Here is a 13,039-nt window from a genome sequence, read left to right as displayed (position 1 = left end):
GAATCGCTGGGGACAGGAGGCCGTGTTTCCCATATTTATAAACACTGTAGAAGACTAAGTTCAAACCTGTATCTTGGAGTGGCCCCAGGTAAAACGATGTATAACTCCAGGTATTCTCGGCAGATGGCCAATTCCACATAAAAACGGTCATAACTGCCAGTATTTAAACCATAATTTGTAGATTAGGTCGTAAAATTGAGCGGGCATTTCAAATGAAGCTTCATCCCATCATCTCATGCAGCATAGGTCTGATAATAAAAAGGGCAAGATGTTTGGCTCTGTGCCATTTAAGAAGATAGCGAGACTTCTTAATATCATGTTCGGTCTTCATGATGACCCATTTGCAGTATGTGGGATCGCTAGATGTGTGGTCCCCAGCCCGGATTACACTTCCTAAGAGGGTTCCTGGTATCTTGGAATTCCATCCTACATTTATCCTTTTCACCAGAGAATCTTGGTTCTCCGAGTAATGTACTGCAAACCACAAACTCTAATGATTGACTGCTGCACAGCACAACTGGCTGAATTATTTAGGCCGAATAGGCCGGGGAGGATAGCTGAGTAATATGGCCTCTAGCTCAGTGTCATGCAAACTGGAGGCAAAGCACCATTTATTTGCTGCACCGGGGGGTGCCCTTGTGCGGCCGCACCCCCTGAGCGCACCTTAAGCCGGTGCTAGCGCTAATGGTGTAGGAAAAGCTTCAGCCACTTAATTTTTAAACCAAATGTGTTATCACATGTGTTTATTGCACTGAACTCATGTTGGCACTGCAATCATATGCCCAGGTACCCAAACCATTTTCCTGCTGAATCACTAGAATGTTATAAGGATGATATGCAGGGATGCACTGGTTCACAGCTGCTTCCCAAGAGCTAGGGCTGGCTCACCTTTGAATGTAAGCGGTTCGAAATGAACTCGCAATTCTGAAAATGGACTTTGTCAAGCTGCCACATCCCTGATTCATGGAACTATGCAAAGTGTATTTTTCCAGTTCAAAGTCCATGCAAAGTCATTTTGTACTGCAAAAATTACTATGATATGATGTGATATGATATGATATGGCATTTATAACGCACCTATACACAAGTGTTTGAAGGCGAGACGAAGCAAGGGAGGGGGAACGAAGGGAGGACAGACAACAATCCTACTAGGCCAAGTGTCATCCAGATTGCGCAGGTGCATGGGATGGGGGAAGGGGAAAGTGCAGGAGGTAGGGAGAAGGGAGAGTGCAGTACATGGGAATAGAATAATAACAATAAATAAAAGTAACGGCCAGCAGGTGGTAGGTGCAACGGTAAGTACAGAAATCAGGTGTAAGTGCTGGTAGTGGGACTGTAGGGATACAGGAACAGTCCCTAAGTGTGGGGGTTGCCAGGCAGGCAGTGCAGGTATGTGAGACTGGTGGGGGAGGGAACTAGGCCCGAGATCAGAGTGTGACCAGGTAACCGGTGCAGTTTCAGTTTCAGCCAGGAGTTCATCACGGGAGAGGAGGAGAAATAGCAGAAATAAAGAGAAAGTTTTGAGGGGCTTCCGGAACCGGAGATGGTTCTCCTCAAGTTTAAGGGAGACGGGGAGGCTGTTTCAGAGAGAGGCACCAGCCGAGGAGAGAGATCTACCACCAACTCGTTGCTTGGAAAAGCGACTGACACTGAGGGAGTTGGTGGCGGATGAGCAAAGAGTTCGAGAAGTAAGATATTTAGGAAGAGAGAGTTGAAGGTATTGAGGCCCCAGTCCACAGAAGGCCTTGTGGACAATGCAGAGGGTTTTGGACTTAATCCTCTCAGCCACTGGGAGCCAGTGCAGAGATTTCAGTCCTGGAGAGATACAATCCCTGGGCTTGAGTCCAAGGACAAGTCTCACAGTCCTGTTCTGGATGAGTTGCAGAGGGCGGAGAGTAGAGGCAGGCAGATTTAGAAAGAGGCTGTTGTAATAGTCCAGCCTAGAGAGAACCAGAGCTCTGGAGACAGTGAGCTTCTGGGGGAAGGAGAGGAAAGGAAGAATACCTCTGAGGAGGTGCAGCTGATAGTGTGACTTCTTATAGACATCAGAGATGTAAGGAGATAAGGAGAGTGTGGATTTGAAGATGACCCCGAGGTTTTTAACCTCGCAGGTGGGAGCAGGAAGAGGGCCATGAGAGGCTGGCCAGAGAGCAACAGGAAAGGAGGGAGTGGGTGTGCCGATGAGGCGAATCTCAGTCTTACTGGCTTTAAGGCAGAGGTCATAGGTGGCAGACAAACCATCAGTGATGAGAGACGGAGAAGAGGTGGCCAAAGGTAGCCTGAAAATGAGCTGAGTGTCATCCACATAGCACTGAAAGTTGTGGCAGAGAGCGGCAATGCGGTGGGCAAGAAGTGCCAGGTATTGGTTGAACAGCCAGGGAGAGAGGTTAGACCCCTGCCGGACACCATAGGGCAGAGAAAAAGATAGCGGAGAGGAAAGACCCAAGTTGGACCTGGGAGGGTCGGTCAGAGAGGAACGAAGTCAGCCACACCAGGGCCTGACCAACCAGTGATACCCAGGTTATCATGGAGACGGTTGAGCAGGATGGCATGGTTGACCGTGTCAAAGGCAGAAGAAAGATCAAGCAAGATGAGGACACAGGGGGTGTTAGACTCAAGGTTGGAGAGCAGGTCTTTACAGATGTTCAGGAGAGCAGTTTCTACCCTTCTGGCAGCTCTGAAGGCAGACTCATGCTCATGAAGACAGCCAACAGATTCAGTGTGGATATTAAGCTGGGAGATGGCCAGCTTTTCTAGGAGTTTTCCCAGCAACGGTGTGATGGAGTTTGGGCGATAGATAGCCGGGCAGGAGGGGTCGGCAGAGGGTTTCTTAAGAAGAGGGTGCACCAGGGAGTGCTTCAGGAGGGATGGGAAGACTCCAGTGGTGAAGGAGTAGTTATAGAAGTCAGCCAGGAGCCAGGGAGTCAATATGGTCCTTGATGGTTTTGGAGGAACAGGGGTGAACCTGTTCTGACGAGACTTTCATAGATCGGACTTGTCTAGAAACCTCATCTGTGGCGAACAGGGGAAAGGCAGAGAAGGAGGGAGGAGAGATGGCTGCAGAAGGGCCTGAGGAAGAGCAAGGAGTAGAGGGAGGGGAGAGGAGGAGAGTGAGGACAGGATGTCCTGCGTTTTAGAGGTGAAGTGAGAAGCCAGTGCTGTGCAGAGGGCCTGGGAAGGGACAGGAGAGGTAGAGACTGCGGCAGGATTGGGCAGTTCCTTGCAGATTTTAAAGAGTTCAGCCGAGTTGTTAGATGCTGCAGAGACACAGGCTTGGATATGAGCTCTCGTCTTGGTGAGGACAGAGAGCCGGTTTTGCCTTTGGAGCAGGCGTCAACAGCCAGTTTGTCAGAGGATGTACATGAAGCACGCCATTTCCTCTCGGCCACCCTGCACTTGCATTTAAGGGTGACAAGGTCTGAGTCGTACCAGGAGTTGTACTTGGCTTTGGGCTTAAGGCGGATTCTCATGACGGGTAAGAATATCAAGAGTGTCAGATATAGCAGAGTGGAGCATGGAAAGGGCTGTGTCAGGGTGAGAGTCAGCAAAAGGGGTTAGGGGGGTCAGAAAGTGGGGGCAAAAGCCTCAACTGACACGCGCTTCATGAGTCGGATGACCGAGAAGGTGGGTGGCAATGATGGAAGTGGCTTGGCCTGGTGGATAGAGAGGGTGCGGTGGGAGGAAAGGAGAAAGTGATCACTCCAGGAGAGAGGAGTGGTGAGAGGGACAGAAAAGGGAAGGTCTGAGGAGATCAGAACACCCAGAGTGTGCCCTGTAGAGTGAGTCGGGCCAGAGGGGAGAATAGAGAGTGAGAGAGAGTTGCAGAGGTCGCAAGAGTCCAGAGGAAGGACAGGAGGCATCCAGGTGGATGTTGAAGTCTCCAAGAATGAGGAGTTGAGTGAGTATGCACTGACTGTGCACGGACTTTGCACTGAACAATACGCTTTGCACAGATCCATGAATCAGGGTTTGTGTCAACAGTACAAAGTCACTCTTTAGCAGTGTAAAGTAACTTTACAGTGTGCAAAATATTCCACAATTCAGGCCCAATGGGCCTGATTCGTGAATTGTTTGCAAAGTGACTTTGCACTGGTGCAAAGTGGCTTTGCTCTGCAAAAATACACTTTGCACTGCTCTGTGAATCAGGGTGCTTGTTGGCAGTGCAAAGTCACTTTGCATCAGTGCAAAGTCACTTTACACCATACTAAAAGTTACATTGAATCAGGGCGTAATTCTTTCATTGCGTTTTTGCACTTCACACTAGTGCCAAGACTAAGTCAAGCATTGACATGGTGCAAACATGTATTGAAAGAATGTTCAGTACATACATTTGGCCGATGTCTGCCCTAGTGCTAAATGCATTTTCACAGGTGCACATTTCCTATAATACCACCGTTAGGAATTGCACCTTAAAGCGAGCCACAAGTACTTGCTTTACAGCCTTTTTATGATCCTAAATATGAGTATTGTAGTAACAGTAAAACATGGTATTGCAAATTCCACGTCTTTAAAATGCCAACAAAAAGTGTGTGATGTAAATATAGATTATTTATGACATGAAGTGCCATCCATATACCTACCTCATGCCGTAAATATCCCATGGAATCCCAACTATCATGGCCTCACTTTGACTTTGGTGGTAAGAATTTCTTCAAATATTTGCAAATATTTGAAGAAATTCTTACCATCAAAGGTAAGATAGTTAGACATGGTTTGGTGGAAATGTGGACAGGATATTACCGCACTTCAACCACATTTCCCTATATTTAAAAACAGCGAGCCACATGCCATCAAATGCTAATTGAATGCAAGGGACCGCCAACACTTGCACTTTTGCACTTTGTAATGCAATGTAATTGGTTAATGATATTGGTTATTGATAATGCACTGAATACCCAGAGGTTTTCAAAGCACGGACCTGTGTTGCTCCAAGTCGTCTTGCTTCCATGGCGAGCACGTTGCCCCTGAGCTATCCTCCCGCTGCATGTGGTGTTGGCCCCCACCGCATGCAATTTTAATCTTTTAGAAGACACAGTTTAAAAGGAAAGAGTAAAGCCAAAAAGCGAGGCAAACTCGCTTTCCATCTTTCATTTTACTATACGTCCTGTGAAAAAAAATGAATGCCACCTGCAAATGATGCTTCGTGCGGTGGCATTTATTAATGGATTCCTATGGAATGTGCCTGTTCTTGAGCAGATGAAAAACCAAGACGGATTCCATAGGAATCTGTTTGTTTTAGACCTGAATGAAAATCACATGCAGATGTAAAATGCAATGCCCTGAGAAGACGGAGGAGGCCTGCACGGCTGAGATCTGCGCCTGTGCCCCTCATCTGCATTGTCAATGCTGGAAAATGGGGCGTAGATGTAAATCAAGGTCTAAAAGCATCACGCTTTACACATTTTACTCATTTACCCTGATGTGTGGCATACCTCTCTGCATTACAATGCTCAAATGTGTGGCCGTTTACTGCAACAACTGAAAATGCAGACTTTTTCTATTTATTTCAACCCCTACGTGTAGGCGTTGCGGTTATCCCCCACTGCCCACTTCATCCATTATATACTGTACCCATCCACCTCACATATATATGGTCGAAATAAAAAGAAAAAGCCAGCATTTTCAGGGGTCGCAGTAAATAGGGTGCTGTAATTGTATAATCCCAAATGTGTTAGCACATTCCACCTATTGTACTCCCACTATTTCGTGCAGCCATTCTGACGCTGGCCCAGGCTGGATGCTTAGTGCTGGGATATGATAATCAGAATCTATACCTTTTTTTCTTCAGCTATCGTCCAATGCGGCCTCCAACCAAAGGCCAGGACTAACTGTGGCTGGGGAGGAATTACCCGGGACCAGTGCCATGGCAGAGGCTGCTGCTTTGATTCAAGTGAACCCAACACATTCTGGTGCTTCTATCCCCACGTACAAGAAGGTAATTTGGTGTCTAGGAGGCGAAACATGGAACTAATTTTTCTAAATGAAGGTTTGATCTGTGAGATAATAGATATTGCATGTACCTATGAACAGTCTTCCTTTAACCCTTGGCTGCCCTTAGGATTTATATGCAGGTCTGCATCTAGTGAGCCTATTTTGCCCCACGGTATTATATATTATTTCCTAATTGGCATCCTAATTGGCAGGGGAGTATTGGGCAAAGTGAGTGCCTTTTCAGCCAGAGACCTACAGACAAGGTGTTAAAGAAAAGCCCAGGCCTAATTCACAGAGCGTTTTTCGATGGGATTGTGCCATTATAAAACGCTTCTGTGAATCAGGCCCCCTGTCTCTAGGGTAAATGTGAGGCATGTGCCAGACATCTAGTAGGTATTGTATAAGGCACACACTGAGCACTCAGTCCTCCCTAGACTCATGGTCATATTGGCACAGGGCAAGTAAACATTTATAAAATGTAGAATGGAGAAAGTATAGAGAAAATAAAAAAGATTTAAAGAAGCCAATCTTTTTGTATGGTCATACAAAAAAAGTGCTTTTTCTGGATGGGACAGTCAACCTGCCACTGTCACTGGTGGCTGCCAACTCTTTAGGAAATAAGGAGATGCTGGTTTATGGTTCTAAGTAAGCCTGTGTCAAAATTCCGAATCCTGCCCGCAAATCCCAGCGGACTCAATCGGGAGAATCCATGGGAGCCTTCGAAATAACTGTGGCGTCTGAATTTCTCTTACGAGTTCGGACGAGATCAGGAAGCCTGTGCATATAAGCAGGCATCACGCACGGATTTTGGCCAAGCCACCATAGTAACATCGGTTTGGGTATTCTCGAGTGGATGTAGAAAACAAGTCTGTATAGAAAACAAGCAACCTCCTGATTCCTTTGCAGGTTGAGTTTATCTCGAGAAGACGAGGCAGGGCTAATCCAGACGAAGAATTGGACAAAGAGAGACATTTCTGAGGGATTAAGCAGGATTTAATTTTGTCAGGATGGGGTGGTTGTTATTTGCGATTGGAAAACTCTTTGTTTTTAGCTGGAAAACCAACACAACTTCTTGTGTGTAGGTGCACCCCTTAAATTTCTCCTTTGTTCAACTGTTCAAGCAGGTGTTGTTTTGCACAACACTGCCAAATAACGTATCACTAATGCCCACTTCCTATGATCACCACATACAACAATGTTTCCAACATCCTGCGCAATTCTTTTATATTCCCCCAAAGCAAAGCAACTGATGGTGTATGACTTTGCCTGTTCAATTAAGCTAGCACTGTGCACATTCCTTCTCCTCCCTACTGCTAAAGAATGTGTTGTATTGTGTTCCACAGCCAACGAACCTGCCACTGATGTCCGCCACCAATGATCACCACCTCCAACTGTTTATCTCAGCACCCCCATATTTGTTTGTGTTTATTCCCAGATCCGACTGTTCTGGAGTGAAGTGGTTGCCCAGACTAAAGAAATATGTGGGTTTGAGTTGGAAATTGACCCTTTGTTCTGCTCCTGGGGATTGAGGATTCACAGGGATATCACAAACTGGATGTTAGAAGCTCTAGATCGATTACCCACTTCTTGGTAGTGGCCCACTTAGTGATTGCGAAACATTGGAAGTCCCAGTTGGCATCTGGTATGAAGGAATGGTGGGTGCAGGTGTGGATTGTGGCTGCCATGAGCAAAATATTTAGGCACTACATGGGGGATGGCACCATTTTTAATGGACTGGCGCCACTGATAACGTTTGTGAACAACCACGATTATCCCAATATTCACCATAAACCCCATGAGATGGCATCTTTTTCGCTGATATAATCCACAGAATGAGATTGGTACTTTACGCTGATATCTATATGTAGTGCCGCACCTGCACCAGGAATTGGCATGGATTTGTTTAATCTTGGATGTATATGATTTGAGTTTTGTTCTGATGAATTGTTTCAACGTTTTCTATCTAACAGATAGCACTAACGGGCTTAGCGGGAATTTGGGCAAATCAATATAGTTTTAAAGATTCGCCGTCTGCTCTATTGAATGTGAATGAGCATCGGAATTGCTATTGGTCCAATGCGACTTATGTTTTCATAAAGTCTAAATGGCAAAAAAAAGAAATGCAAATGTAGGGCAAAATATTGCCATAAACAATTAGCCGGGGGAGCGCACTGAGCTAACACTTGCCCATTTTCCCACCATGTTGCACACGCTGGTTCGGGGCCATTTCTTTACAGACACATTGCACTGTGATGTCCCCCATGTGGTCCTAAAGCCCTTAGTGTGCCCATTCTTGAACAAAATCCTCTCTCTTTAAAAAAAACAATGACGTAATTCTTGGTACCATTCCATCTTCCCGGAAATTCCCTACTCTCCCATGCTTCTGCTTCCGCAGGATACAAAGCCATGAGAGTACGGTCCACCCCTCTTAAAATCATCAACCTGTCTGTCTGGTGAAAGTGATCACCCCAACTATTGTCCCAACCCAAGATGTTAACTGTGGGAGTAACTCCCACACCGATTATGGCAGAATATTTAAAACATGCTTTTCCAATCAGGTAGAACAGCACTGCATGATGCAAACCTCAAGGCGGTCACAGCACTAGTGGCAATCGGCTGAGCCACTGCACCATTCATTGATCCCAGTATGTAAAGGCAAATGCTGTGAACGATGACCGGTGCGTAATACACATTTATTAATCTCTTTAGACTGTCCACCTCCCTTTCCATCACATCTCCCCCACCTCAGGATGTTCTTGCGTCTCGCCATTGCTCCAGCTCCAACGTTACCCATATTTATAAACCTTGTAGAAGACTAAGTTCAAATCTGTATCTTGGAGTGGCCCCAGGTAAAACGATGTATAACTCCAGGTAGTCTCGGGCGATGGCTATTCCACTTCGAAACGGTCATAACTGCCAGTATTTAAACCATAATTTGTAGAAAAGGTAATAAAATTGAGCGGTCATTTCATATGAAGCTTCATCCCATCATCTCATGCAGCATAGGTCTGATAATAACAAGGCCAAGATGATTGGCTATGTGCCATTTTAGAAGATCATAAGACTTCTTAATATCATGCTCGGTCTTCATAATGACCCATTTGCAGTATGTGGGATCGCTAAATGTGTGGCCCCAGCCCGGATTACACTCCCGAAGGGGTTCCTGGTATCTTGGAATTACATCCTACTTTTATCCTTTTCTCCAGAGAATCTTTGTTCTCTGCGTAATGTACCACAAAACCACAAACTCTAATGATTGACTGCTGCACAGCACAACTGGCTAAATTTGTTAGGCCGAAGAGGCCATGGAGGAACGCTCAACAGCAATATGGCCTGCTGCTCAGAGGCATGCAAACAGGAGGAAGGAACCCTTGATTTGCTTCGCCGGGGGCACCCGTGTGCAGCTGAGCTCACCTTGAGCGGGCGATAGCGCTAATGGTGTAGCAAAATCTTCAGGCACTTCATTTGTAAACTATATGTGTGTTCTCACATGTGTTTCTTCCACTGAACTAATGTTGGCACTGTAATCATATGCCCAGGTACCCACACCATTTTCCCGCTGAATCACTAGAATGTTATCAGGATGATATGCAGGGATGCACTGGTTCACAGCTGCTTATCAAGAGCTAGGGCTGGCTCACCTTTGAATGTAAGTGTGGGGTCATAGAAAATGTTTAAAGGCATGCATAGGTCCTTAAGAGAAACTTTGCATCAATGAAAGAGCAATTAGCACTATGGCAAATGTTCCCCAAGTGAAAAAGACTAAGGTCCCAATTCATGCAATTTATTGGACGGTTCTAAGTGACTTTGCTCCACTCAAAAGTGACTTTGCCCAGCTGACACAAACCCAGATTCATGGAACTGTGTAAAGTGTATTTTTGCAGTGTAAAGTACGTGCAAACTGTAAGCGATGTTCAATCAACACTACAACTAAGTCAATGCCTAGTCTGGGATGCTGAGGAAAACCCCTATTGATGTATTTTTATGTCTAGTTCAGTACTCTGGATGACAACCCTTGTATAACACCCCCCTCTTAGAATTCCCCTGACCCCACTGAGCTAAGAATTAGGTTTGTTTTGCAAATTAAAAGGTTTATTTGAAAAAATAACAAGATATGTATCACACTTTTATAATAAATTAATAATTGATATCACACTTATGGATATAATGTTGATCAACAATGGGTAATCTGGCACTAGCACACTTCTTTACAATCAATGAGGAATTAGTATAGGATGGATAAAGTAGCAAAAATACTTTTATGGTTTCAAGGGAAAAGCAATGAGGAATAAAATGCAGTACAGAAATACTTGATATGATTTTAGCAAAAGATAAGATAATCACTTTTTCTCTGGCAATTCACTCCCCCCCTATGCAATGTAAGAAATGGAAGGAGAGCACACAGTCTTCAAGAATCCTGACAAAATGCAATACGAAATGCAGTTCCCCCCCAGCAAGCTTAGAGGAAAACAGGTAGAGGTTTAAAACACAGGCCCAAAATGCTTTGAATGTGATGACAATGAAGTGAGAAATGTGCCAGAAATGCTTTTAATTCCCTCTAGAGGTTCAAGGTGGGTGATATCTAGTTTATATCAGTTCAGGCTCACTTTAGCAATGCTCTATGAGTAACCAGCAGGTTAAAACGAATTTTAGCAAAGGAAAGCAAGAAGCTGCTGATTTTTACATGTGGCTGAAATTGTGCAAAATCTCAAATCGTGGCAAATTTACTTGCGCGCGTCGAGCGTAATTACGGAGGCACTATAAGGAGTAGGAAGTCGGTTCTAGGTTCGTTGGAAAGCCTAGAGGTTTAAAACACAGGCCCAAAATGCTTTGAATGTGATGACAATGAAGTGAGAAATGTGCTAAAAATGCTTTTAATTCTCTCTAGAGGTTCAGGGTGGGTGATATCTAGTTCATATTAGTTCAGGCTCACTTTAGCAATGCTCTATGAGTAACCAGCAGATTAAACCGAATTTAAGCAAAGGAAAGCAAGAAGCTGCTGATTTTTACATGTGGCTGAAATTGTGCAAAATGTCAAATCGCGGCAAATTTACTCGCGCGCGTCGAGCATAATCACAGGGACATTATAAGGAGTTGGAAGTTCTAGGGTCATTGGAAAGCCTAGAATCTTAGCTTTAAGATGAAAGTTAAATCCCGTTCCTAGCACAAACGGTTCCGGGGATACAGACGATTTTGTGAAAGTAGTTTTTCGGATTTGAAATTTTAAAGCTCAGAATGACAGATGACAGTTTTCAGTTTTAAAGATGACAGAATGACACGATTCTAGGAGGCAGTTCTAATAGGCTAAAATATTTTGGATTAGATTATTTTAAACTAAGAGATTGGTCTTGGCACAGTGAGTACTCACACTATATTTTTGAAATAAGCCGTCAAGGTCTGGTCAGGTTGGACGGGACTTCTGGCGGTTCTGCTCTCAGCACTGCACAGTTCTGGTCTCTCTGGATCTCTGGTCTCTCTGGATCTCTGGTCTCTGGAGGTTGATGGATTTGAAGTCTGGAGTGTCCCGGCAAAGCGTCCCGCAAGAAAGTGTAAAGTGAATGTCTCTACCTGTCCCAGCAGTCTCTTTTTATGTGTTTTGGAAGTGGGTGTGTGCGTGACATAACTGAGCCTGCCCCTCTCTACTTGTCATTGGCCCAGTTCTCCCCTCTCCCTTGATTGGGGAGCTGGGTTGGGTGTCATCTTTATGGCTTACAGAAAGACACTCCCCTTGTCAATGTGCACACAAATCTATTTCTGATCCAAATACATATTTCCCAGATGCACAATTTGTTGAAATTACATGTACACATTATATATTCCTTATGGTCCATGCTTGTCCGCCTCTGATCTTCCTGGGGGCTTGCATTAAAAAATGACAATATTTTGCGCTTTTTGGTCGGTTTACCAATATCGGACATTTACCAAAAATTACACAAATGTGCGCAAGGAGTATGGACATTAATTGATGAAGTGTCAGATTTTTAACATGCAGACATTTGGAGTAAGACCCTATTTTCCGCTAGCATCCCCCCAGAATACACCACAGCGTCCTAAAACCTCTTAAAATGTGCACAGAAAAATCCCAAGAATAATTATATTATTTATATAATTTTGACCAGTCCACACTATGAGTTATCTATCTTTTTTAAAATTATGCCCTTGTCAAAAAGGGGTGTGGCTTCCCACAAGCACATGGTGGAGTTTCTTGTTTGTCCACTTCCCCCAGCTCAGGTGGCTCCCAGAGGCACTTCTCCTCCCACTTCTCCCAAGAGGAAGCTATTTTACGACCCCCCCAATATAACATTTGCCTCAGCCCAGGACAGTGCATTGTTCTGTGTCTTTGCCCTCTGCAGGTGCCCCTCCCCTAATCTAATCAGAGAGGTGTCATCTCCTTTTGGTGGGGCCAGCAGGATGCAGCCAGGCCTGGGAAGAGTTGTTGAGCCAGTTCAACTCCTGTCAGGGGTAGTTGTCGGGCAGAATTCAGCTAAATGTCACTTTAGTTCCCAGTTTTCTACATTCAAATCCAACTTACATGCAGCTATTTTTATATATACATTAAATAATTACTTCCTTCAAGTCATTTCAGAATCTAGTTTTACATTGTATCCTCCTCTTAGCAAGTCTCTCCTTGGCCTGGTTTCGGTTCATTTGTTCAGTTTTACCCAAAAGTCTGGTGGTTTTAAAACGCCGGCTTTCTGATAGTGGTGAGCACCGGTACTGCATCCATTTTTGACATTAAGATAATGAATTCCCCACAGTTCTGGGTTTCTTTTGGAAATCAGCATTGCCATTCCCAATGGTTTCAGGCTACTGTGTGTGTAGCCCAATGGTGGTTTTAGGCGGTGCCCTCCTGTGCTCACAACATAGGCAAAAATGGGTGGCAGCCTATTCTTCATGTTTTCCCTGTGCACTCTCTGGGGAGTTCTGGCCATCATGATGTTTTCCGTGCCAGTACTGCACAGTTTTATGGTAGGGCATGGATGCATGGCTAAAAACATCCCACAAGCCCCCCCCTCTTGCGATGGCCATTCCGTACTTTCACTGATGGAACTCGCAAGATCTGGGATGTTCGCCTCATCTGCTTCCAATTCCGTAGATGGCACAGTTC

At 44.9% G+C, this 13,039-nt stretch overlaps 1 protein-coding gene across 1 annotated transcript in view; it reads left to right on the top strand.

Annotated features, from left to right (window-relative positions):
• Window positions 1–13,039, top strand: part of LOC138525922 (integumentary mucin C.1-like) — a 299,847-nt gene that overhangs the window by 255,091 nt on the left and 31,717 nt on the right. Inside the window, exon 11 of the mRNA XM_069636210.1 lies at window positions 5,789–5,935. Within this exon, the coding sequence (XP_069492311.1) occupies window positions 5,789–5,935 (147 nt within the window). The remainder of the gene's footprint in view (window positions 1–5,788; window positions 5,936–13,039) is intronic.

The sequence above is a fragment of the Ambystoma mexicanum genome, chromosome 7p (assembly GCF_040938575.1).
Source record: "Ambystoma mexicanum isolate Mex_15411 chromosome 7p, UKY_AmexF1_1, whole genome shotgun sequence".
Classification (NCBI taxonomy): Eukaryota; Metazoa; Chordata; class Amphibia; order Caudata; family Ambystomatidae; genus Ambystoma; species Ambystoma mexicanum.
The sequence above is the reverse complement of the archived record's forward strand: the minus strand, read 5'-3'. Positions and strand labels throughout refer to the sequence as shown.